This window comes from Acytostelium subglobosum (genome assembly GCF_000787575.1).
Source record: "Acytostelium subglobosum LB1 DNA, scaffold: scaffold15, whole genome shotgun sequence".
Classification (NCBI taxonomy): Eukaryota; Evosea; class Eumycetozoa; order Acytosteliales; family Acytosteliaceae; genus Acytostelium; species Acytostelium subglobosum.
In genome coordinates, this window is record NW_012236518.1 from 66,090 (window position 1) to 91,938 (window position 25,849).

General features: G+C 44.4%; 12 protein-coding genes across 12 annotated transcripts; 9 read left to right on the forward strand and 3 right to left on the reverse strand.

The window, feature by feature from the left end:
* Positions 1–199: 199 nt before the first annotated feature.
* SAMD00019534_073860 (hypothetical protein) lies at positions 200–4,521 on the forward strand (the record flags this gene model as incomplete). Its single annotated transcript, XM_012897083.1, has 3 exons — positions 200–3,385; positions 3,450–3,518; positions 3,592–4,521. The coding sequence occupies 3 exons, from the start codon at positions 200–202 to the stop codon at positions 4,519–4,521; spliced, it is 4,185 nt and encodes a 1,394-aa protein (XP_012752537.1).
* Positions 4,522–4,673: 152 nt separating this feature from the next.
* Positions 4,674–5,711, reverse strand: SAMD00019534_073870 (hypothetical protein; the record flags this gene model as incomplete). Its single annotated transcript, XM_012897084.1, has 2 exons — positions 4,674–5,395; positions 5,462–5,711. 2 exons carry the CDS (start codon positions 5,709–5,711, stop codon positions 4,674–4,676), a joined length of 972 nt encoding a protein of 323 aa, XP_012752538.1.
* Positions 5,712–6,206: 495 nt separating this feature from the next.
* SAMD00019534_073880 (hypothetical protein) lies at positions 6,207–7,266 on the forward strand (the record flags this gene model as incomplete). The annotated part of the gene is made up of 3 exons (XM_012897085.1): positions 6,207–6,230; positions 6,397–6,669; positions 6,754–7,266. The coding sequence occupies 3 exons, from the start codon at positions 6,207–6,209 to the stop codon at positions 7,264–7,266; spliced, it is 810 nt and encodes a 269-aa protein (XP_012752539.1).
* A 411-nt stretch (positions 7,267–7,677) lies between these two features.
* On the reverse strand, positions 7,678–8,166 carry SAMD00019534_073890 (hypothetical protein; the record flags this gene model as incomplete). The annotated part of the gene is made up of 2 exons (XM_012897086.1): positions 7,678–7,944; positions 8,017–8,166. The coding sequence occupies 2 exons, from the start codon at positions 8,164–8,166 to the stop codon at positions 7,678–7,680; spliced, it is 417 nt and encodes a 138-aa protein (XP_012752540.1).
* A 690-nt stretch (positions 8,167–8,856) lies between these two features.
* Positions 8,857–10,104, forward strand: SAMD00019534_073900 (hypothetical protein; the record flags this gene model as incomplete). The annotated part of the gene is made up of 2 exons (XM_012897087.1): positions 8,857–8,878; positions 9,074–10,104. The coding sequence occupies 2 exons, from the start codon at positions 8,857–8,859 to the stop codon at positions 10,102–10,104; spliced, it is 1,053 nt and encodes a 350-aa protein (XP_012752541.1).
* A 1,422-nt stretch (positions 10,105–11,526) lies between these two features.
* Positions 11,527–12,897, forward strand: SAMD00019534_073910 (hypothetical protein; the record flags this gene model as incomplete). The annotated part of the gene is made up of 3 exons (XM_012897088.1): positions 11,527–11,952; positions 12,024–12,657; positions 12,788–12,897. Coding segments are annotated over 3 exons (1,170 nt in total), but the record flags the coding sequence as incomplete, so codon positions are not given.
* Positions 12,898–13,398: 501 nt separating this feature from the next.
* SAMD00019534_073920 (hypothetical protein) lies at positions 13,399–13,791 on the forward strand (the record flags this gene model as incomplete). Its single annotated transcript, XM_012897089.1, has 1 exon — positions 13,399–13,791. The coding sequence occupies one exon, from the start codon at positions 13,399–13,401 to the stop codon at positions 13,789–13,791; it is 393 nt and encodes a 130-aa protein (XP_012752543.1).
* Positions 13,792–15,333: 1,542 nt separating this feature from the next.
* Positions 15,334–16,696, forward strand: SAMD00019534_073930 (hypothetical protein; the record flags this gene model as incomplete). Its single annotated transcript, XM_012897090.1, has 3 exons — positions 15,334–15,748; positions 15,806–16,476; positions 16,559–16,696. The coding sequence occupies 3 exons, from the start codon at positions 15,334–15,336 to the stop codon at positions 16,694–16,696; spliced, it is 1,224 nt and encodes a 407-aa protein (XP_012752544.1).
* Positions 16,697–17,012: 316 nt separating this feature from the next.
* Positions 17,013–18,092, forward strand: SAMD00019534_073940 (hypothetical protein; the record flags this gene model as incomplete). Its single annotated transcript, XM_012897091.1, has 1 exon — positions 17,013–18,092. The coding sequence occupies one exon, from the start codon at positions 17,013–17,015 to the stop codon at positions 18,090–18,092; it is 1,080 nt and encodes a 359-aa protein (XP_012752545.1).
* A 99-nt stretch (positions 18,093–18,191) lies between these two features.
* Positions 18,192–19,968, reverse strand: SAMD00019534_073950 (hypothetical protein; the record flags this gene model as incomplete). The annotated part of the gene is made up of 3 exons (XM_012897092.1): positions 18,192–19,058; positions 19,140–19,324; positions 19,401–19,968. Coding segments are annotated over 3 exons (1,620 nt in total), but the record flags the coding sequence as incomplete, so codon positions are not given.
* A 1,282-nt stretch (positions 19,969–21,250) lies between these two features.
* Positions 21,251–22,346, forward strand: SAMD00019534_073960 (hypothetical protein; the record flags this gene model as incomplete). Its single annotated transcript, XM_012897093.1, has 3 exons — positions 21,251–21,499; positions 21,578–21,795; positions 21,869–22,346. 3 exons carry the CDS (start codon positions 21,251–21,253, stop codon positions 22,344–22,346), a joined length of 945 nt encoding a protein of 314 aa, XP_012752547.1.
* A 716-nt stretch (positions 22,347–23,062) lies between these two features.
* Positions 23,063–25,662, forward strand: SAMD00019534_073970 (hypothetical protein; the record flags this gene model as incomplete). Its single annotated transcript, XM_012897094.1, has 6 exons — positions 23,063–23,188; positions 23,257–23,462; positions 23,541–24,841; positions 24,911–25,213; positions 25,289–25,459; positions 25,547–25,662. 6 exons carry the CDS (start codon positions 23,063–23,065, stop codon positions 25,660–25,662), a joined length of 2,223 nt encoding a protein of 740 aa, XP_012752548.1.
* Between the last annotated feature and the right edge of the window lie 187 nt (positions 25,663–25,849).

The window sequence follows — 25,849 nt, forward strand, 5'->3', positions numbered from 1 at the left end:
TCTCTTTTGCTTTCCGTCCATCTAATCAATATTTCCAGGACTTCCAATCAATTAATCAATCACATATATACATTAATCAACATAATCCTCATATTGTATTATTAATCATCAACCTAATGCACAACTTGTAATATTTATTACCAATAACTATAACAATATATATATAATATATATTATATAATCCATTTAGTATCAAATGATGATGGACCCTATATTGGCAACGACGCAGCCACCTCCACATCAATTGGACACTATATCATATGGCCTACAACAACAATCAACAACATCAACATCAGTTGGAAATATCAATATAAATATCAATATCAACGCACATATAAATATCAATCCTGATCAGCAGTTTGAAACACCAACAATTATTGTCGACAATAGTAATAATGGTGATGAAGTTGTAGCCACAGACAATAATAATAATGGAGATGATACACAACAACAACAACAGCAACAACAAGATTATGGCAGTCTGTCACCTGGACGTCTGTCGAAATCACAGAGTTTCCTGTCACTCAAACTCACTTGGTTTGGCAATATGATTGGACGCAACAAGCGATTGAAACACTCGACTAGCTTTGGCAGCTACAAGAATGATCGCGATTCAAATAGTAATAGTGGTGGTGCTGGTGATGACTCCAATCAATCATCATCAAACAATGAGAATAATACTGCCACCTCTATATCCTGCTCAGTGCCAACATCACCTCCAATGTGTAGCAGCACAACCAATGGAGGAGGCGACAGCACCAACAACAACAACAACAGCGGCAACAATATATATGATGAGAATCGATTGAGGAGCAGTAGTAATGGTCCACGAAGGAAGTCATCTTTCCGTGGATTCTTCTCATTCCTCAACAACAAACCAGAGACTGCTGCCACACCAGCACCAATCAAGAGTCCAAGACCCAGGAGTCAGAAGCTGAGTAGCAGTCTGAGTTGTGGCAATTTGCCAACGATAAAGACAATGTCCAAGGGTGCAGGCGGCAGTGGCAATTGTAGTGGACAAGGTAGCAATGCAGGCAGCAACTCTGGAAGCAGTCGCAAGATCAACAGAAGTAGCACATACAGCAAGTTGTTCAGACAGAATACAATGAGCAGACTCAAGAATCAGGAGCGCAACTCCCTCGACCACCCTCTGCCACCATCTTCATCGTCATCCTCCAACACAACTTCATTCATCAATCGAAGCAGTGATATGTCATCCGATGATCTATTGCCAGTTCCAAGGAAGATGGACGGTGACACATCAGGATTCAGCATTAGCAGTGGTGGTAACAGTGGACTGAGCAGCAGCGATGGCGCAAAGAACATCACCCCGACATTGACATCATCTTCGTCCAAGCGTCCACTTCAGCGCGCACAGACTGACATCAAGTCATTGAAGAAGGCAGCCTTGGAGCTTGGTGGTGGACAATCTGATCAGACGATCGCCGGCAGTGATGATTTGAGAACACCATCACCCTCAATCGACCTTGACTCGTGTACTTCAAGCCAGAACAGCTCACCATCGTCATCTGGTTCACACACATGGTCCAAGCCCTCCAAGATTAAAGTGTTGCTCTCCCGCACATCAGAGCCACAACTGAGCAGCAGTGGACCGCCTACACCGAAGAGCACCGACAACATGTCCCCACTGATGCTCAAGATTGGCCACCATCACTGGGGTGGTACGCCACCAGACAGCATCAGTCTCCATCATGTGGTCAACTCCAATAATAAGTCTGGCCTGGCACAGCTGGGACAGAGCAGGTCGCAGTCTGAGACCCACATCCACCGAACATCGTCCAAATGGGTGATGGCTGCGCCATCCTCACCCCCACCCAACTATGTGCCTCCACGTCCTTGTGCCTCACCAACCGATCTGTCACCTGACAACTGTCTCTCGCCAATCTCATCAATGATCCGTGTCTACTACGTACCCATACTAGAGGATGTGGCATCTCCATCACATGCGGACACCGCCATAACCCTAGCCGCACTGTCCCCACCAACAACCAGTGTGAATGTGACCGTGACTGCATCCGTGTCACCAGTGTTCTACACCAACTTTTGGACACAACTTATATCCAACGTGACAACCGTCAAGGAGGTGATTGAGCAACTGTCCACTCGAGTCGATCGTCCAGTGGATGGCCTGCGCCTGTGCTGCACGCCCAACATCTACGACTATCTGGACGACGACAAGATGCTCAACACGCTGAGGATCAAGAAGTTCTACCTTATGGAGGTGGCCGTCGAGATGATCGTGCACGAGCGCGAGATCGCCCCCAACCTCAGCTCACTGATCACGGGCAGCGGCGAGATCCTCAAGGACGCTGCTGGCCAGCCTACGCTCAACGTCAGCAAGAGCTGGTCGCCCAGTTTCTTCTGCAAGTTCTCGACTTCAAACGGTCGCGGAACCACACGCAGTGGCCTGGGCCTGGGTGCCAGTCCTGACTCACTCAGCGAGGACTACCTTATGGACGATGACGAGGATGACGAGGACGACGACATTGATCCCAGCCATCACAACAACAATAACAACAACAGGGCAGCATTACAATCGAGCAGCTACACACCGATGGGTCTGGCGGCGAGCGTGGAGCGAGGCAACGCCGACCCTCAAGAGGAGCTGTCTGCACAGGCCAAGGAGAAGATCAAGATCATGGACAACTACTTCCGCCACTACTACCGCGAGCTGGAGACATACCTCGCGCAGCGAAAGAAGCGTATGGAGAGTCTGGTGCAGGCACTGTCCGACTCGAACATCAAGGAGAACTCGATCGCCTACCAGCGATGTATCCGCGAGAACATCGACAAGGAGAGCACGTATCTGCGACAGAAGCGCGCACACATCGGACCCAGTGACTTTAGGAAGCTGTCCATCATTGGCAAGGGTGGCTTTGGCATCGTGTACCTGGCCATCAAGAAGGACTCGAACGAGATCATCACGCTCAAGGTGATACGCAAGTCCAACTACCATCGCGCCAACCAGATGACATCCGTGTCCAAGGAGAAGGAGGTGATGATGATCCCCAACACCTGTCGCGACAACAACTCTCGTCACTGGATCACTCGTCTACTGTACTCATTCCAGGATGCCAACTACCTGTACCTGGGCATGGAGTACCATTGTGGTGGCGACTTCAAGTCGTTGCTCTCCAACCTGGTGCGCCTGTCCGATGACATGGCATCATTCTACTTTGCCGAGATGATCTTGGCCATTGAGTCCCTGCACAAGTTGGGCTACATCCATCGTGACATCAAGCCCAGCAACTTTGTCCTCGACAAGTTTGGTCACATCAAGTTGATTGACTTTGGTCTGAGTCGTGATGGATTCATCTGTCACAACTCCAAGTACTACAATACCTGGAAGAACATTCTCAACAACGTAAGTCATCCTTGGTTCACTCATTCGTTCATCCATTCAATTACTAACAATCCATTGCCAACAGAGAGATGATCTCAAGTTGCCCAACTTGCCCAAGTTCAAGGATGCCAGGAAATATGTAAATAGCAAGGTGGTATGTATACTCAATCACTCAAGCAATCCAATCCAATGACTCACTCACACATCCAATCCATCACAAATCCCAGACTTACTCCAAGGTTGGCTCGCCAGACTACATGGGCCCAGAGATGCTCACTGGTAAGGGTTACGACAATACTTATGACTACTGGTCATTGGGTGTTGTATTGTTTGAGATGTTGTTTGGTGACACACCATTCGCCGGCGAGACGGCAGAGGATGTGTTCAAGAATATCATCGATTGGAAGAAGGTATTGGATTGGGACTACCTCGGCCCATACTTCTCAGACAATGCCAGGGATCTCCTGCAGCGACTGTTGTGCGAACCAGAGAAGCGATTGACTCCCGAGGAGTTGAAGCTGCATCCATTCTTTGATGGCATCGACTGGGAGAACATCAAGAACATCGAGCCACCATTCGTGCCACAGGTGCAGAGCGATGTGGACCTCAGCTACTTTGTCGATGCCAAGGACATCAACGAGGAGGATGGCGACTACGAGGAGGTGGTCGAGGCCGTCACCAACAATGCAGACAACGAGGATGCACCACAGGCGCCCGAGGAGCAGGACGAGACATTTAGATCGATGCCCTTTGGTGGCTTCAACTTCCAGCGATTCCCATCGATTGTGGAAGGCGCTCGAGCCAAAGGCCTGATCAAGTCTTTCTACGTGGAGGAGCGTTGCATGTCACGCGCGACCAGCAACTCATCGCTCACCAGTCCGGCCAACAGCTGCACGAGCTCGCCCACTATCCAGTCGGCCAATGGACCACGTGTATTGAACTCTAGCAACAACAGTGCCTTCAACTCTCCAATGGTCGTCATGAATGGCAGTGGTGGAAACATCCCCACCATGACGACACCATCCACGCCCTCTGGAATGAATCCAACCAGCCCAACAGCATCACCATCCCTGACTAGTCCCTCGCCCACAATGTCTGGATACACGCCAAAGATCCAGATACTGCGGGTGGGCTCATCGATCAAGCCAAAGAAATAAAGTCACTAAAAGGGCATGCCTTCACTTGATAGGTTAAGGTGTGTACCCTTGTACTCTAAAGCTTAGCCACCATTAATAAGGTGATAGATTGATTGATTGAAGTGATACAATGTACATTTGGATGTATTTATTGATAGTGATCGATTGATTGATCACTCCATGATCCAGCCATGGCTGACAATGAGTGATTGGCCAGTTAGAGCTTTGGATGGCGCAGAGGCAAACATGACGGCAACATCGTTGATGTCGTCAAAGGTGGTAAACTCACCGTCCACGGTGTCCTTGAGCATGACAGACTTGATGACTTGCTCCTGGGAGATGTTGAGCTTGGAGGCAATCTCTGGGATCTGCTTCTCGACCAAAGCAGTCCTGACAAAGCCTGGACAGATCATGTTGGACTTGACGTTGTACTTGGCGCCCTCGCGTGCGCACGAGCGTGTGAGACCCTCCAAACCGTGCTTGGCTGTGACGTATGGGGCCTTGAACTCAGAGGCGTACTTGCTGTGCACACTGCCGATGAAGATGAGGGAGCCGCCACGGTTGACGTCCTTCTTGAACTCCTGGATGCCGAACTTGGCGCACAGGAAAGCACCGTCCAGATGGACGGCAAGCATCTTTCGCCAGTTGGCCAATGACAGCTCCTCGATGGGCTCAATATGTTGGAAGCCTGCGTTGGACACGACGACGTCCAAACCTCCAAACTGCTTCACGGTGGCACCGATTGCTGCGCCAACCTGTTCCTCACTAGTAATATCAACAGTCAATGGCAACACACAACCAGGGTAGGTATCATTCAAAGTCCTGCACACCTGCTCTGTCAGTGGGCCATTCAGGTCTGCAATAGCAACCTTTGCGCCTTCAGCAAGGTATCTCTCTGATGTTTGATTAAGAGAGTGAGTGAGTGATTGATTGAATGTGAGTGATTGAATGAATGACTTACGTGCAATACCATGTCCAATGCCACCAGCGGCACCGGTAATGAAACAGACTTTATTCTTCATCATCTTGGTATGTGATGTACGTGGATCGGTTGTGGATGTCTTTGTTGTGCTGTAACTGTTGGCAATGCCTGTTGTGAGGAGTGGAATGGATAATGAACTGTTGTTGATGACAGTGTTGTTGAGACGTGTGACGTTGGTTCTGAACACAGCTGTCGAAGCAGGACCGTAACTCTTTAATAAACTAAACATTATTATTATTGATCGTATTGGATATTTCTATCTATGTTTGAATTGAATGATTGATAACGAATTTATAACTAAAGAGGGTGGGAACCGTGTGATCATCACCCAACTAATGACTAAATCGCGACTCCATTGTCGAACAGAGCCTATTCATCATGCATTTATCCCCACCCCTTTCAGTCATGTGATCATTCTTGTCGAATGATGGACCATCATTTACCTTTTTTGAAATTGAACCGAGGACATTTGTGTTTGGCGTTCAATCTCAGAGATAGAGCCGACTAGTGAAAGATATTATATTCAATAATCGACTTCTCCTTGACATTGTCCAAGTTGACCTTGTGTGTTTGTTTGATTGTTCCAAAATAGGTATCTTCCCGAAGTTCAACTATGAAAAATGAGCGGCTAGTTTAGCGAAACGAAAGAAGTTGTAGTTTCATTAGTTGTAGTGCACTCACTCATTGCTTGTTTATATATATATATATATAACATTACATTAATATGTTCAATCATCTTAGATCAAATGTAGGTAATGGCAAGCAACATAGCGACAGAGTGATCTACTTTGATGAACTTCAGGAACAGCTCTATCTTGATACCACACCACCACCGCGACACCAACAGCCAGATGAATAATGAACATCAAATGACAAGTTGTGTGACTGACCTATAACGACAACAATAACGACAGGCCAAGACATACTTGGGTACGATCACAGCCATTGGAGCATCGTTGACCACAGGCACATTGTTCATGTCCGATGACTTTGCTCAACCACCCGAATACCCATGGAACCATCGTTTCCCCTGGCAATCATTCGATCACGCTTCAATTCGTCGTGGTCATCACGTCTACACTCAAGTCTGTGCCACCTGTCACAGTCTCGACATGATCTCATATCGTCATCTCATCGACGTTGCCTACACTGTCGACGAGATGAAGGCATTCACAGCTGAGCTCACTGTACGTACAATACAATGTGTGTAAAGGTGATCCTCGACACTGGCTCACACTCAATCAATCAATCAATCCAATACATACATCTAGGTTGAGGATGGACCAGACTCAGAGGGAGAGATGTTTGAGCGCAAGGCAGCCATCACCGACTACCATCCCAAGCCATATCCCAATCAGAACGCAGCTCGTTTCTCAAACAATGGTGCACTCCCACCCGATATGTCACTGGTGATCAAGGCACGCTCTCGTCACGAGGACTACGTCTTCTCACTGTTGACCAGCTACGTCGACCCACCCACTGGAGTCAAAATCGTTGGCGGTCAGCACTTCAATCCATACTTCCCTGGCACCAAGATTGCCATGGCGCCACCCTTGTCTGAGGGTGCACTCGAGTTTGACGATGGCACTGACAACTCTGTGTCGCAGATGGCCAAGGATGTCAGCACATTCCTTGCATGGGCGTCCGAGCCTGAGCACGACGACAGAAAGAAGATGGGATTCAAGATCATTCTCGGTCTCGGCCTCATTGCCGTGCCAATGTTCTACTGGAAGCGTTTGAAGTGGAGCACAATCAAGACACGCAAGATTGAGTTCAAGGATTGATCAAGATGATTGAAACATGCAGCAGCAGCAAACAGGCAGCACAATATAAACTATATACTTTACGATACTATACGATGGTAATCACTTTGTGAGAGTGGTGTCTAGATTGTGCTGTTGAAGGGTCCTTACGCTTTATTAGAATACATAACGTAGACGATTGGGATTGGGCAGGCGAGGGTTGTGACTGCATGATGATGATGAATGTGTGTAAAGGGTGATCAGGGTTGGCGACATTGCTGATTGTTCCAACTCATTTGGTCCTGAGAGTATGTCTCTATCTCTATCTCTATCTTGTTCTCTTTCTCTCTCTCTCTCTGTGTGGTGTGAGGTCCTCTATATGTATATGAGTGATGATGATGATGGTGATGATCGAAAAGTGCTGTATTGATTGATAGTAGTGCTGTTTGACGCTTAGTATGAAGATCCATCGGGTGGCTGAGCCAGCTTCTTGTTGGCTGGAGTGTTCATCTCACGTCGCAATTCGATGAGGATAGCCTCAATGTTTGTCTTTGAGACCCAGTTGTTGAGCAATGGGAAGTTCTTTGGCTCGACGACGCCACTTTGAGCGTTAACGCAACCCATGTTGATCTTTGAGATGAACTTGACTGTTGGAGGCTTGTTTGGATAGTCCTTATCACAGAACACCTTGACTGTGTATATTCTATTCTCATGTGTAGTCTATAGTATGAAACATTTGTTAGTGATTGATTGATTGAATGATTGGGATTGAATGAATGAATATACACTTACACCATTCTGACCTATTATAGTACAAATCCAAGATGAAAGGAATGTGTCATCTGGTGATTCAAGACCATAAGATACGTTGCCATCGCCTACGCCCTTCTCACCCTTCTCCAGCTCTTCAAGCAGTCTGAAATTGCGTGGTACTGTTGCCATTACTTATTGTAATTATTGTTGTTATTCTAGTTGTTGTCGTTGTTGTAGTCCTCTATCTATATCACCTCAATATATATCTATATACAATGAATGAACAACCAACCAACTCAATTTTTAACGTAATATCTAATTTATGTATCTCTGTTTGGTAATAAATAAGTAAATGAATGAATAATTGTGTTGCAATAACATTGATTGGCTTGGTCCCCTCAATCAATCTCACAACACTCACTTCTTCTTCTTCTTTTTTTATTCACTCACAAAAAGACAGGTCTTTTGAAAACAACACTGATCCAACAACACACACACATTTACATATTTGATCAATCAACTATATTTATAGCTAGAGGTGTACAGATACTACTTGTAAATGATTGATACAGATAATGTTCAAATCAGGAATACATACAAGACAAGCAACTGATGATGGTTCTAAACGTTACCCCAGGTATTTGATCTTGTTCAGCCCAATAAGGAAAGAGGTGATTGGGAAAAAACAAAACAAAATTTCAACTGTGTCACGCATAATGATGATCATCATAGTGTGTGTGGGAAGTAGTTGGTGCTGCTCATACTGACAGACAGAGAGTTCAAAGTCAAACAACTGTGTGATACATTCATTCGTCTTTCGGACAACAATAATCATACTTATCTCATTCCTACCTATATCTTTTATAAATCATATCAACAATGTACAAGGGATTGTCAACTGGTTGGTATCATTCACTTCCACATGCTCATCATCATTCATGAATGATCAAGTAAATGAATGAACAAAACTAATACTCATTCAATCAATCAATCATCACACTAATGATCGATCATAAACTATGAATGTACAAATTGAATCAATCAATCAATCAACGAATGAATGAATATGAATGAATATCGAATGGAACTATATTAGGTGCCAGATTCTACAGCAGCACTGCCAACTTCTTCACCACCGCCAAGGGTAAGGCCCCAGTGCGTGTTGCCATCACCGGTGCCTCTGGTCAGATCGGCTACCAACTGTGCTTCAGAATTGCCAGTGGTGAGATGCTCGGTAAGGATCAGCCGGTCATCCTCCAGTTGCTCGAGCTGCCCCAGGCCATGAACGCCTTGAAGGGTGTCTCCATGGAGCTCGACGATTGTGCCTTCCCATTGTTGAAGGGAATCGTCCAGACTGAGGACCCAAACAAGGCCTTTGCCGGTGCTGACTACGCTCTGCTCGTCGGTGCTCGTCCCCGTTCCAAGGGAATGGAGCGTGGCCAGTTGCTCGAGGCCAACGCCCAGATCTTCTCTGTCCAAGGAAAGGCCATCAACAACAACGCCAACCGTGACAGCATCCGTGTCTTGGTCGTCGGTAACCCAGCCAACACCAACGCCCTGATTGCCGCCCGCAACGCCCCAGACGTCGACCCAAAGCGCTTCACCGCCATGACCCGTCTGGACCACAACCGTGGCCTCGCTCAGCTCGCCGAGAAGTCCGGATACGGTGTCACCGACATTGAGAAGTTCTGCATCTGGGGCAACCACTCTGCCACCCAGTACCCAGACATCACCAACACCATCATCAACAGCAACCCAATGTCCAAGTACATCAACGACAACGTCTGGATCAAGGACAACTTCATCCCAACCGTCCAGCAGCGTGGTGCCGCCATCATTGCCGCCCGTGGCCTCTCGTCCGCCGCCTCTGCCGCCTCTGCCGCCATCGACCACATGCGCGACTGGACCCACGGCACCAACGGTCAGTGGACCTCCATGGCCGTCTTCTCTGACGGTTCCTACGGCGCCGACAAGGGACTCTACTTCTCGTTCCCAGTCATCTGCAAGGGTGGCAACTACGAGATTGTCCAGGGTCTCAAGTTGGACACCTTCTCCCAAGAGAGATTCGACATCACCCGCAAGGAGTTGATCTCTGAGCGTGATGCCATTGCCAGCCTTCTCCCATAAAGTTCAATGAACTTTGAGCAGCAGAAGCTATGGGCTTTGTAGTCGTCGTCATTGTCGTCGACCAAGAAGCAGCATTCAACATTTTGGAAGAATAAACCAAGGTCTGTGTCCTAACCTATTATTAACATTTTATGAGGCCTTGACTTATCCTTGCTGCATGATCATCACTTCATCTCCAATCGGTTCACTCGTCCGACAATCAAAGCTCAAATGGCAATTGATCACGTGATTCGATGAAAGAGTAACCTAAGTCCTACGTCCGTCATCAGGTTACCTCAACAACACCCGGGGATTTGATGTATGAGTGTGGGGTCCGGGATACCATTGCCAGTACACACACCAAGTCTTAAACACTCCCCATTAGACATCAATCCATTCCATTCCATTCCGCTACACTACACATACAATCTCAACATTATCGATTTGCAGCATTAAAAACAATGATAATGTTGTCGATCACCTGGTACGAGAGAAAAGGGTTACATTGGATGGGCCAAGCCCTTACCGAGGTAGCTATGGGAGATGTGGATCGGACACCATAGATGATGCCCACATTGTCAGAGGGGCAATTCAAACCGATTTTTGAAAAGTCCTACTGCCTGACTAGTGTCTGTCTGTCATTGCCCAAGTCTGTTATCAACCAACCAACCAACAACTAATACCCCCCCTTTCACACACCCGACACGGGCCTCGCGGTCGTCCTTGTGAAACTTTTAATATCTGTTTGTTGTCTGGGGGTACGACTGTGGTGTCGGTGAAGCACATTGAGGAGACTCCTCCTTCTCTATGACAAACTCTAAAACAAGCCACATGATGTATCCTTACCTTGAATGATTATTATTATTATTGGTATCCACACACTTTAATATTTCAAACATACATAGATAGAACAACAACAACACCTTTTATTACAAAACAGTCTATCTTTCTTTCTTTGGTATGTATATATTCATTCAGTCAATCACTTTAAAGAGACGACCCTTTTGTTTGAAGACAAATCTTGATTGAACACACACACACACACCTCATATATCTCGAACGTGTCAAGCACTTCGATCGATCATCGTTAATGTTGTGTGTTGTGCTTAATTCAAATACAGGATATCGTGTGTTAATAACAATAACACACGTCTTGTTTGATTAATGTGTTTGATCATGTGTTTGATGGCATGGCACGGCAAGGCATAGTATGGATGCCAATAGTCCTGTCTCCTGGACTACAAAGGTGTTGTTGGATGGATGGAGGCTATGAATGGAAGCCCAGGCATGGGAACAATTTGACGACAATTACACACTCACAAACACACAAGGTTAACCTGTAACCCAGGAGTTCTAAGACTAAATTGACACATTACTAACTCTTATTTCCATATCCTTTCCACAGGTAGTAGTACATAGCTAGACCAACATCCCAACATCCCAACATCCACATACATACAAACATACAAACATACACATATATTGTCAATATTACAAGATACGAATAGAGAAAGAAAAGAAGAGATGACGACTACATCAGGTGATTCACAATCTACATCGGACAACAATATGCTCAAGTATAAGGAGCAAAAGTTGGTGTCCAAACAGATTGAGAAGCAGTTGAAGAATGAAAAGAAGTTGTTGGATCGCGAGATGAAGCTGCTGTTGCTGGGCACTGGTGACTCAGGCAAGAGTACCATCGTAAAGCAGATGAAGATCATTCACATGAAGGGATACACACCAGAGGAGAGGACCAATCATAAGTCACTCATATATAGGAACGTCATTGAGATATTCCGATCCCTAATCGAAGGATGTGACATAATCAACGTTCGCATCGATCCATCTCACGAACAACTATGTGATCAGGTATGTTTGTTATCGACTAAACTATATTTGCATTATACTCACTGGAACAATTCCAATCAATCAATTTGAAGATCTTGGATTTACATGATTCAAGGAAATACTCAAGCATGGATATAGGATTGATTAGATCGATTGTTGGACTGAGCAAGGATGCAAGTATCCAGCAGGCACTGATGACTGGTGGCGCAAAGTTCCAGATCCATTCATCGGCCAACTACTTTATCAGCTCACTGGAGAGGATTGCAGACGTCAACTACCTGCCAACCGATCAGGATATACTTTGCACACGTGTGATGACGACGGCCGTGTCTGAGACACGCTTCAACGTCAGAGGCATCAACTTTAGAATGATAGACGTGGGCGGCCAGCGTGGCCACCGCGAGAAGTGGATCCATCACTTTAGCGATGTCACTGCGATCCTGTTCATCGTGTCGCTGTCTGAGTACGACCAGGTGCTGGAGGAGGACACCAACACCAACCGCATGATCGAGTCGGTCAAGGTGTTCTCTGAGATCATCAATGGCAAGTGGTTCACCGAGATCCCCATGCTACTGTTCCTCAACAAGAGTGACCTGTTCGCCGAGAAGATCAAGCGTACCAATCTCAACGTCTGCTTCAAAGAATATCAAGGTGCATCCAACTATGATGACGCTCTACTCTACATCAAGAAGAAGCTACTCTCTTGTAACAATAACAAATCAAAACGTAAGTATCACACTGATGGTGGGGCTGGGACCATTCCAGCCTCAGCCCCACTCACTCAACCAATTATTCAAGTTGGAGTCATTCCACTAACTCACTCATTCAAACCAATCAATCAATCAAACAACAACAGAGATATATACACACATTACTACAGCCACGGACACTGGCAATATCACGGTTGTTTTCAATGCAGTCAAGGACATCCTCACCAGACAGACAATGGAAGAGGGTGGTATCTAAGACAAATACACATATTTATAGGCGTTATCATTATTTGGATTAAACTATATTCTATATTTATCCTTTAATCAATCAACTACCTAATTTGGCAATGAATGAATGAAAGCCCGGGCTTTTATTTTGTTTGAATACTGTGAGTGGACCATGAATTTTTATTTAATTTTGAATTTCTTAAATGTTTTGTGAGACCAGTCGTTTGTGAATGGTGTGGTGGGAGGATAGATGCACGCGAATGACTAGATGATCAATCCTCTTTTCAAGTCGATTCTATTTGTTGCCCTTACCCAGATAACATCCTCCTCATCATAACAATGTATGTGTACTTGGAACATATGGTGATACACCCAATACCTCTACCTACTCAATCACTTGAGTGGTGAGAGATTGGCTATCCCGCTTGCACCCAAGTACAACCCCCAGGCACAAGAGGCTTATAGTCGCCTGGGGATATCCAAAGTATCCAACCATACTAACATCCCAACTTAATAACAACATTAGAAAATGGTCAGAGTCTCTGTTTTGAACGATTGCCTCAAGTCTGTCTTGAACGCTGAGAAGCAAGGTCGCCGTCAGGTCCTCATCAGACCATCGAGCAAGGTCATCATCAAGTTCTTGACTGTCATGATGAAGAAGAAGTACATCGGAGAGTTCGAGATCATCGATGACCACCGTTCCGGAAAGATCGTCATCGAGCTGATTGGTCGCATCAACAAGTGCGCCGTCATCTCCCCACGTTTCGATGTCTCCCTTGAGGAGCTCGAGAGATGGACCTCCTACTTGCTGCCATCCCGTCAGTTCGGCCACATCGTCCTGACCACCTCCCTCGGTATCATGGACCACGAGGAGGCCAAGAGACTGCACACCGGAGGCAAGCTTTTGGGTTACTTCTACTAAGCGGCTACTCCTTGGCTGCTTAGGTCGTCCCCGTACCCCTTTTGGCGTGTCCCGCTGGTCGGGGTCGACCGGTCCCAATCTAATTGGGCCGTGTTTGTTTGTCCAATCGATGGAACCACCAGCGTCCGCCTAGTCAGTCGATGGTCTTCATTGATCAATCAAACTCGACTCAATAAAAGAATCGATGTTTACATCAAACCAATCCTTATTCATTGTATCCTGCTTCTTTGTTTATGTTGTCACAACAGCCACACTTGGGCATTGAAGTTGTTGTCCAAGCGCTTCACAAAGCGTGAAGTTGAGGTAAAGTGTCTGATCATTCATTCAATTATGCTGTAGTTGCTTGTCATCTTGATGTTGTGTTTGAAGTTCTGATGTCTCTGGTACTTTCGCTCGGTGTGGTGATGCTCATCTCTCTTACCACTTCATTGTGGCAATTACTCTTCATTATCATTTCAAATACATTCAAAGCCTCTACAACAACATGTCACTGGATATAAACAATGACACCACCTCTCAAGCTATTGCTGATCACCTCCGTCTGCCTGATGGCCACCCAGACAGGATTGCAATCATGATTGGCCTCATCGATGGTCCATATTTACGGATCACTCGTACCCTAGGTGATATTGCTACAGACTTCCCGACGATCACCCCACGGACCAGAAGAATGTTATTTGCCCTTGTGCACCCTCCGGCGTAGGTGCAGCCATTGTGAGATTGTTCATTACTAACATTCTGACCATCAAGTGGAGCATTCTTTAATAAAGATGTCGGCTTTGTCAGGGTATTCTACAAAGATACAGATACTCAACCAGCCAAGGTCTTTCGTTGACTGGTCCACCGTCGCAGCTACATTTGGAATTAGTGGAGGCTCTCTGAAGAGGAAGGGTGAGGAGCACTATACAGTGGAACATTTCCCTTATCCATCAGGGGAGTATACGTTGACGAACACTGTAAGTCATTTTGTTTATTATCATGTTGTCATTGTGCTAATGACAATGTTAGCCATATTCATTCCAACTTTATACAGCGATTTCCTTTGGCTTTGGGAAGTTGGCTAACAAGATGGGTTTTCAACCAAAGATCCAACAACAACCTATTCAAGGCAATCTGGAATGCAACTCATTGGAACTTGAACCACCAACAACAACGCAATCAAACATTCGACACAGACACCAGGTAAAGTTCAATGAACTTAATTACATATCCAGGATTGTGGAACTAACAACTTTCACATAGGCTAATTCTACTTGATCGATGCCACTCAGCAAGTTGACTGCTCCCGTCTAGTCACTTGATAATGTTTGATCCACCACCAGCTTGTCATGGACATGACCTTGATAATGTGTCCACGACTACACTGATATCATCAAAGATGGATAGCCAAACCATTACTCAGGCGGATGATAAAGAGTAGCCCTTTAAGGGTTAAACTTGAAGAGGAAGTCAAAAATGAAGGAGCGCCAGATTCCAGAATGTGAGCGAAGCCAGCGGCTATGAATTATCCACACACATCACGATCTATACAATCAATGAAGAATGAAGTTACAACTTACATCATTATATAAGAAGAGAATAGATGATGGCTTCGAGTTCAATGTGTTGTTAGTTGGTGACTTGTTCAAATCAACAAGGAATCATCTATTGTTTGGTTGTACAGATGGTCGTATCATATTATATAGAGGTGATATCATCACCAATGACAACATAAACAACAACAACAACAACAATGACACAACAATAACAAAGATAACATCATGTATAGAAGAGGTATTAGAGTCCAAAGGTGCATCCATTCAATCACTATGTCTATCGGATATCACACGCTTTGGAGGCATTGACATTGTCAGTGGAGACAGTCATGGCAACCTCGTTGCCTTCTCGAACCATCAAATCATTTACCGTGACTCAATTGGCGAGGCCATATCTGCACTGACTACACATCACTCCATAAGTATGTTGTTGCCTGCACACTCCTACATCATACACTTACTTACTCATACATACTTAGATGGTGACTTTGACATTGTTGTTGGAGATCGTAGCGGTATGATCACTGCATTCAAACCTTTTCAATCGGTACAGTGGAAGGTTAGACTTCCGACCGTGGTCGAACTCAGACGTTTGAGTCTTCAACGTGGTGACACTGAGGAGTCGTCGACGTCGGTGGATCACACCTCAGTCGCCACCACTCTACAATCAAGTAGTAGTCAACGTATTAGAGATATAGTGTCATATCGTACAGTGGACTCTTATAATGTAGAGTGTAGCTATACAGTGGTCAGTGACAATACCAATGCCATTCACTTTATTGATCGTGGCAATCGTGTCAACACCATTGAGACACCGGCACCAATCAATTGTATATGTTCTGGTTACTTTGATGATGATCAACAACAGCAACTGGCATTGGGAAGTGAGAATGGATATATATACTTGGTTGGATCAGACATGAAGTTACGAACATATTGCAATGTTGGTTATCCAATCACAAAGCTGTACAGATATCAATCAAAGTCAATCAATACAAAACATCAACATCACAATGGTAATGGTAATGGTCATGGTATTAGTAATGGAAATGGAGTCAACAACAAATGCAGTAATAATGATGATGTTGGACTTGATTGTTTATTATGTATTGGACACTTCCATTCATTGAAAGTATATTACAACAAAGATGTAAGTTAACTTTAATTCCTGGATTTCCAGGATATAAGATCAGATGATCATTGACATATCTATCCTTCCAAACAATCAACAGTTGATTTGCGAGCATATTGCAGATGATTGGATACATACATTATCAATTGGCGATGTAATGAATAGAGGAGAGGAAGTAATAGTCATTGGCAAGTTGAACAACTCTATCGAATATCTCAAGCCAACTGTAACCCATTAAAATGTTGTGAGTGAAGAATGTGGTGTGTTCATCATAATTCATTCAATCTAAAACATAGAGATAGAGATAGAGATAGAGATAGAGATAGATAGAGATATAGATAGAGATGGATACATTATCAGATATAGTTATACTTGTTATATATGATAATTTGAATGATGTTATGGATGTTGCTTGTTTGGGTATGACTAATAAGAGGTATTATTCAAATTATCTAAAACTGTCATCTACGAATAATAGATGGTATGGGTTCCATCAACCATATCAACAGTTAGAGATCATTAGACAGACTTTGAATCTTGAGCCTATCAATCGCATGGTATCAAATGATCTATCTATACAGGACACAAGCAATGACAACATTATCAACAATACTACAACTACATTCACATTGATCGATACATTCAATCAACCTATTGTTCATGACACACTTCCATCCACCTTACTCAAACTTACATTTGGAAAGCAGTTCAATCAACCTTTGACCGAGGGATGTCTGCCGCCATCAATCACCAGTCTAAAGTTTGGATATAACTTCAATCAACCAATCACAGCTGGTTGCTTGCCTCCATCACTTTTAACTCTCAAGTTTGTCAGCGACTTTAACCAACCAATCATGCCAAGTACCCTGCCCGAATCACTTACCAAACTAAAGTTTGGATATCACTTCAACCAACCATTGCCCATTGGTGCATTGCCAGCTTCGATACAAACATTGGCATTCAGTAATGATCATGCTCAAGACATTATTCCTGGTTCATTGCCCTCCTCACTCACATGCCTGACCTTTGGTTACTATTACAATCAGCCTATCAGACATGGTGCTCTACCACTGTCTCTCATGTCACTACGATTCATCTACAACTACAATCAAGTGTTTATGCCTGGTACGTTGCCGCCGTCACTCACCTCCTTGACGCTGGGGCGTCGATATCAAGCATCCTTCATGACTGGAGCATTGCCAGCATCACTAGAGACGTTGACCTTCATTTGTAATCCATTCAGTATACTTGAGTGCGGAAGACTACCACTTCAATCACAACTTCAATCGTTGGCTATTCAAGTTTGGTATTATGACAAGACACATACATTCAATGATAAGGCACGATTGTTATTGATGTCATTGGTTCAGAAGGTGCCCACAGTCAACACGTACCGTCTCAGCTATTGGATCAGTGGAAGACGGTTGCCCTTCCTGGACATTCATCTACGTCGTTACGACTCTTCCAGTGCAATATGTGTCTCTCAATTCAACAACATTGAAGAACAATCCACAACAATCTCACTTCATTGGTTCGAACTACCAACACCATTACCAGAGCCAGTCAAACCAATCGTCGCCATAACACCAATGCCAGAGATGGATGAAGATACATTCAGACGAATATTTGATTGAATGATTGATTGATATACAAGTACAAAGACTTTTAATAATAATAATAATAAGTTGAATATACTTCATGCTCCCAGGTCACTGAGAGATTTAAAGAAGCAGAGAAAGGATGGCAGCAATAACAATTGTTACCAAGAGAGAAGATTGGGTCTTGGATGAAGATCCAACAGTGGTGCTGCCAATGGTGATGGTGGCAGTAGGTGGAGTTGTGGTGCTGGTGGTTGAGGTTGAGGTTGTAGAGGTCGATGGTGCACCAGTGGTGCTGGTAGTCGAGGTGGTCGATGGTCCAGTGGTGGAAGTGGTGGAGGTAGAGGTGGAGGTAGTAGTTGCAGGAGCAGTGGTGGAGGTTGTGGAGGTGGATGAGGTAGAGGTGGTGGATGTAGAGGTGGTAGTTGGCTGGGAAGCGGAGAAGTTACCCTTGACGATCCAGACAGAGTCGACGAGCGAGTTGTTGGCGTTGTCAAAGAACTTCCAGTGAAGATGGGTGGCATTGGCAAAGGTCATGGTCGAGTAACCAGTGTCGTTGATGCGTGGACCGGTGGACCACTCTGGGGCTGGGGTGCTGAAGGCAGCTACCTCACCACCTGGGTTACCACCCATACCGATGACGCAATGGATGGTGGCTCTGGGCGCAGCGTAGGTGCCCATGGTGACATTCTTGGAGATTGGTAGGGTACGCTCGTAGCTGTGGACGTGACCAGACAAGTAGATGTCGACGTTGTAGGTGTAGAGGATGTCCTCCATGACCTTGGCAAACTTGGCGCGTGGGGCACCGGTGCACCATGAGTCAATTCCAGAGCAGTACATTGGACGATGGGCGTACGAGACGATCCAGCCATTTGGGTTGGAGGCACGGAAGGTTGACAGGTCCTTGTGGATCCACTGGTATTGGGGTGAGTCGACAGCAAAGTTATCCTCATAAGAGAAGGCGATAAAGTGGACACCGTTGTAATCGAATGAGTACCAGGTCTATGAGTAAGCGTTGGAGTTCGGGTTAGGGTTAGGGTTAGGATAAGGGTTGAGGGTGGGCGGCTTGATGGGATGACATACGGTGTTTGGAACAGCAGCTGGCATGACGAAGGAGGTCAAGTAGATCTGCTCCTGGCTGAAGACATCATGGTTTCCGATGGCAGTCATGTATGGGAGGTGGGAGGTGATTGGGTTGGCGTCCATCAACCATTGATCCCAAACCGACTGGTTGCCAAGGGCCTTAGCAGTGAGGAGGTCAGCGTAGGCTATGATGGGAACAAAGGATTAGAATCACCTGATACTCAATCAATCAAACTTCAAGTATCATTCAAACAAACATACCAATATCTCCAACATGGAGAGCAAACATGTAGTTGTTCATGGTGGCAATGAGGTTCTTGAGGGTTGGTGCACCATTCTCTCCACCGACATCACCAAAGGCAGCAAGGGTGAATGGGGTGACGGTCGAATGAGTCAAAGCACCGGTGGTGAAGTTGAACACCTCAGACCAAACTTGGCTAGCTTGGTCACCGCAGACGTAGTAGTAGGTGGTCATGCCCTCAAGCTTATTGAACACAGCAGTGTTGATGTATCCAGTCCACTGGCTCCATTGGCCAATGTTGATGGAGGTGGCGTTCGAGGCGAGCAAAGTGGTGGTGTTCACGGTGTCCATGGCGAACTTGGTGCCAGAGAGCAACAGCTGGGGCATAGAGCCCTGGCCAGTTGTGTACCATGTGACACGCATCTCGCTGGACGAGTTGGTGAATGCCAGCTTGACGCTCTGTGGCTCGATGCTCACAGCCTGGCTACTGCCAGCGACAATCAAAAGAAGAAGGATAGAGGAAAGAACAATGTTGCGGTACATTGTATCTTTGAGGAGAGAGTAAGAGAGAGTGAGAGAAAGAGAAGAAGATAGAGACGAAGAGAGGGATGGAGAGTGAGAGAATAGAATGTTGGAGAGTTTGGAAGAGAGAGAGGGAGACGAAGAGAGAGAGAAGTAAAAAGGAGAGCAAGAGGAGAGAGGGAGAGAGAGAGGAGTAGGAAGAAGAGGTGTCAGGCCAATGTGATCTCTCACAGACATCTGATCAAAGCGTGGTAGTTTAACCCATACTTGTAAAATAGAGAGAGACAGATAGAGAGATAGAAGGTCCAGAGGGAGGAGATGAAGTGGTGTTTAAACCTGTCCACATTCCTGGTGTCCTTTAAGTACTGTGTGGACAGACATCACACCTCCCTAAGAACTATGAGTAATATAATAATAATAATAATAATAATAGTTTGTTAGCTATTATTGATCTATCATGTCAAGACTTTCACTGATGTGATTACTTCTGCAAAAGGGGGTTGGGCCAACACACTTACCACACACGAGTCGGTCGGAGATCAGGGACCACACTTACGTCCCTCCATATGAAGGGTGGTGTACCACCCATATGTCTGCCTTCACAGGGACCCGGTCCATTTGTCGACAAACCGGTTTTTGGATCTTTCTATCTATGATGACCCGTTAATAGGTTACACACGCGGCTACTCGCCCGAGGGATTTGTCTTTTCATTCATAGAGATACTAGTTCCATCATGAGTTGCATAGGATACCTACCCATCAATTTGAAAATTTGGTGCATCCTAGTCAGAAAACACTAGTCGGCATCTGATCACTTTGTTGTTCTTTGTTGAACAAAAATAATAACAAATAATAATATTTATTTGATTAACGTTACAATTAATCATGGCGCCAAAATAGTCTTTTGAACTTCAGTCTCATAAAAGTTAGGTCTTTCTTTTCACTCAGTGATTGGATATTCATCTTCAATATTGGTGATTACAGTCGTCTAGGTTCACATAACCAGGCCTGGACAAAACTTCACTCTTTCAGGGATTGATTGATGATGGGACTGCCCATTGATGATGAGCGCAAAAAGTTCCTTTCTATTTCCTTAAGGTGCATTCTGAATGATAAGTATTAAAATACAATCCTATCTTTCCAGGTGTCCGACGACTTGGACTCTTTATTATCACCATCTTTGTTTTCAAAGTGCTCAAACAGGTGGTGATACTTTCAAGATGATCTTATTTTTTGTAAAGATCAAAACAATCTATCAAGATATTATCTTTAAATGTTTTTTATTTAAACAACCCCCAACTAGTTGACATCATCAACATCTTCAGTATCAATATTAACTTCAACTTAAATGACATCAAGAATATATTATACTTTGGCTATATTTGTTTTGTTGGCCACTATAACCTGGTATCCAGTGTTGTCTTTAGAGCCATCATATGCATATACCTTCACCAACAAGTACAATGTTGAGAATTCAACTATTTACTCTCTATTCCAAACAGTACAATTGTCCAATGGTACAGTAGGAAATCAAACCCTCCTCCATCCTTTGGAGAAAACATTGGCTGCTTTTGTAGACCAAACAAACACTGATTATGTAAGTATGGTTTGTGAGAACTATAGTTCCACTTTGATTGATCAAATAAATATTAACATTTTATCAAAAATGGAATAGTTGGTCTACTTTGGATACACTGGTGAGGAGTTTGTTCTCCAACAACTTGATACTCAAAGTGGAGAAACAAATCAACTTGGAACTATTCTTCCTGGTAATCATCCAAATGAATTCTATCTCTTTGGATACGATCCAAAGGCACAAATCATTACCAATCTCTACCTTGATATTAACTATGAGCTCTACCTCATCCAATGGGACTTTGCCAACAACATCTGGTAAGTAATTGAAAACAAAAAGGTGATTAAATGGAATGATTCCAAGGGACTAACACAATCAATCAAACATTAGTACCAATACTTCACTTAATATCACCAACCCAAATGCTTTGAGTGGAGCTTATGATCCAGCTTCGGGAGAGTATTATGTATCCTATTACTTGAAGAATGATGTACAAAAGTTGATGTCATACAATATCTTTACAAAGACATTGTCGTCACCAATGAACACTGCTTTGGAAATGTTTGAGATGTTCATGGTCAATGGTAATCTCTATGGCACACAAGTGATTCAACAACCCAACACATTTGAGCTTAGTCTCATTCTCCAGAGCCTACTTCCAACACCTACGATCGTTGCCACCTTCAACTCTTATGTTGTGATGCCAACTACATTCATGGCAGACTCATCAAACGTCTTGTTCTTGACCACTGACTCCCTCTCGGCCACCAACATGACATTGATCATCTTGGATGTGGCCACTCAAGAGACTACCAACTACACTACTCCCTTCTTCATGGACAGTGTTTCGTTTGCAGTGTTGCAATAGACCATTCCATCATCACACACACATCATCAACACGATTGGACGGATAACATTGTTTGAATAAAGGCCTCTTCAAAGCCCTGCCCCCACCACCATTGCAGTGTCCTGATCCAACCACCCATCACAACCACACCTGGTCCAGCAACACATTAAGTTTTTTCAAACAACATGTTTGATGAGATACACCGATCATCGAGTGATCAAGATGTGTTGGTGAATGTGTGTGATCGAGTGTTTAGGTTGGAGAGTTCTGACTCTAGATACGTTCTTGATTTGATGAGGCACAGTTGTCAACATTTGAAAGCCCTTACACTTACTCAAACAACCATTATTCTTATTACTCATTACTTTATCTCTTTTTTAAAAGATATACTTCTATCTTTTTTTTTTAACTTTATATAGTTGTGGGCCTCCATCCCACACAACTAACTCACGAAACTCCGATCCAAGGTCCGATCCAATCAACCCATTTTACAAACTTTGGTATATATCTGGATTGGCAGAGCCATCACAACAATCACAACAACATCATCAGAACGACGATGGATGGTTGGGTGAAATGCATTCATCTAATCATTCATTCATTCCGCAATCCCTCTTACCTTATCCTCATACCTTACTCTCCTCCCACATACTACTCTTTTATTTTCATATGTGACATGTATATATAGATATAAGACAGATATAGATATAGATATAGATACAGATATATAGGATAGATGGATTCATTTCAATCATTTGGTCTTTGTGCCAAGGCACTCGAGTTCACACTAGAGTGTGAGTTTCCAGATCAGACCACAAAGAACTATCAATTCCATTCTAGATATACTGTCGATAAGATAAAGGTTTGTAATCATATGATTGATTGATTGATTAGTGAGGACCAAATACTGACAGTATTCTCCACAATTAGAGCTCAATATTGATGGATGCACCAGGTCTTTTCAAAAATGACTATGCATTGTCCATTGACAATGAAATGCTGACGATTGACTTTGCTCGATTCATTGTGGCCAATCCAAAGATTACACAATCGCTTGAGAACAGTCCGGTCGTTAAAGTTCAGTTGGTCAACAAGAACAGTTCACCAACTATTGTACCAAAGGAGTCAACTATAGTGTAAGTATTTGTTTGGAGATGGTCCACTAATGAATGGAAGGAATATGTTTGAACTGACATTCCTGCCCCTCTATTTAGACCTCCACCAATATCACCAATCAGTGAGAATAGATTATCAGAGCTTAAGTTAGCATTGGAGAGCTCGCCAGTGATGGGACATACTAAAAGACCTTCAGTTGGACCATCCATACTTGATAGTGCTCACCTCAGAGAGTTGAGGAAACAGCGTGAGGAAAGAGAGAAGAAGGAGCTGAAGGACCAGAAGAATGAGGATAAAGAAAGAGAGAAGGAGAGGGAAAAAGAAAAAGAGAGAGAGAAAGAGAAGGAAAAGGAAAAGGAGAAAGAGAAGGAGAGGGAGAGGGTTGCTGAAAGGGAGAGAGAGATGGCAGAGAAGAGAGCATCAGTCGCACAAGGTGTCACGATTGTCGTGTCCACATCGCCAGAGAAACCATCGACAAGTTATGAAGCCGATGCATTGGACAGTCCACCACCATCGCCACAGCAGGCAACAAACGCAGAGAAATATGGAACGTTGCATTCGTTCAGGAATCTGACCGTGGGCCAGGTGCCCAAGATCAAGTCGCTGATCTTCAACACACTGGATCGCAGGAGATCGATGAGTGCCAAGGGCCACAACAGCAGTGATGATCTTAGGTCGCCATCCATTACGATCCAATCATCGGAGCGCACTCGATCACATGACAGACTGACGTCGCACTCTGGCGGCTCGTCGCCAGTGTCCTCTTCGCCGATGTCTGCGTCGCCGCCCACCGGTGGCAGCAAGCTGAGTCTGAGCGACACCAAGGACTACAGCCTCATCGAGAACATGCGTGGATACACAGTGGAGGCCTACAAGCAGGGCATCACATCACCTCAAGAGTTGGTACTGAGCACATTGATCACCAGCGAGTGTTGGTACGCTGCCAACTTCCAGAAGGACGAGCATTTCAACTATGTTGGCGAGGATGATCAGCATGGTCCATACATCATATCATTATTCAAGGAGAAGGACGAGGACAAGGACAAGGAGAAGGACAGGGAGTCATTGACATCATCATCATCGTCATCATCTTCATTCTTGGTAAAGAGTGCCGGTTGCTATAGGATATTGTTGAGGACAAAGCAAGGAGATAGGTATCGCACGGTCAATCCAAAGGTGTTTGGCAGCTTCATATATTCAGCGAGCAGAGTGCCAATCAAGGAGATCATGCAGATAATCGCACCAGAGCTGAGTACCAAGAGTGTTAGAAAGGTCAAGTCTGGCGATGTTGTCAAAGACCTCCTCAAGTTTGAAGAGCGCCAACGTATCAAGAGTTTCAAGTTTGGTGTTCTCTACTGCGCAACCAATCAAACAGTCGAAGAGTCGATGTTCTCGAATGGTATGTCTTCTCCACTCAATCAATCAATCACTCCGCTCAATCACTTACATCAATCAAATATATCTCCAGAGTATGGCAGTGATGACTTTAACGAGTTCTTGTCATTGCTTGGAAAGAGGATACAGCTACAGGGATGGGAGCATTATCGTGGAGGTCTGGATGTGAAGAATAATACTACAGGAATGGAGAGTATCTATGAGAACTATAGGGGATTCGAAGTAATGTTCCATGTTGCCACCATGCTACCATTCAGTCAGATGGACAGTCAGCAAGTGGAGAAGAAGCGTCATATTGGCAATGACATTGTTGTAATAGTATTCAAGGAGGGTGATAGGCCCTTCAATCCAAACGTTATCCAATCCGATTTCAATCGTATGTCGTCTATTCATACATTCATTCAATCATTCAATCAATCAAACATACTAACTTACCATTTTTGTACCTTAGACGTATTTATTGTTGTACAAGTGGATGCAGTTGCCAGTCGAACAATGGGCAACAAGCGATATAAGATATCCATCGTGTATAAGGAGGGCATTCAACCAAGTCATCCATACATTGAATATCCAGGTACTTACGAAGCCAATGCATCATTCAAGGATTATCTGTTGTGTAAATGTATGTTATTCATTAATATCCAATCCATATATTCAATGCAATGTCCTAACTCCAACATCCTTACCTCAACTCAACTCAATTCCAAAGTGATCAACTCTGAATGTGCATCGTATGACGCACCTAGTTTCATGATAAAGATTCAAAGAACTAGGACTGCTTTGCTAAAGGATATTATCAACACTTATGGTTCATTGGACTCATAGTTAGACAGTTAGTCAATGTGAACATAGTGAGTGGAACAAGGTTGAATAAAGATGTAGATGAATGAATGGATATTGATTGTATCCAAGAAGTAAATTAGATGAAGTATCGATGGGGTCAGACAGGAACATCGACCTCAAAAGGTGTCAATTCAATGCAAACCATTCAATGATTTCTTTCAGATCTGTG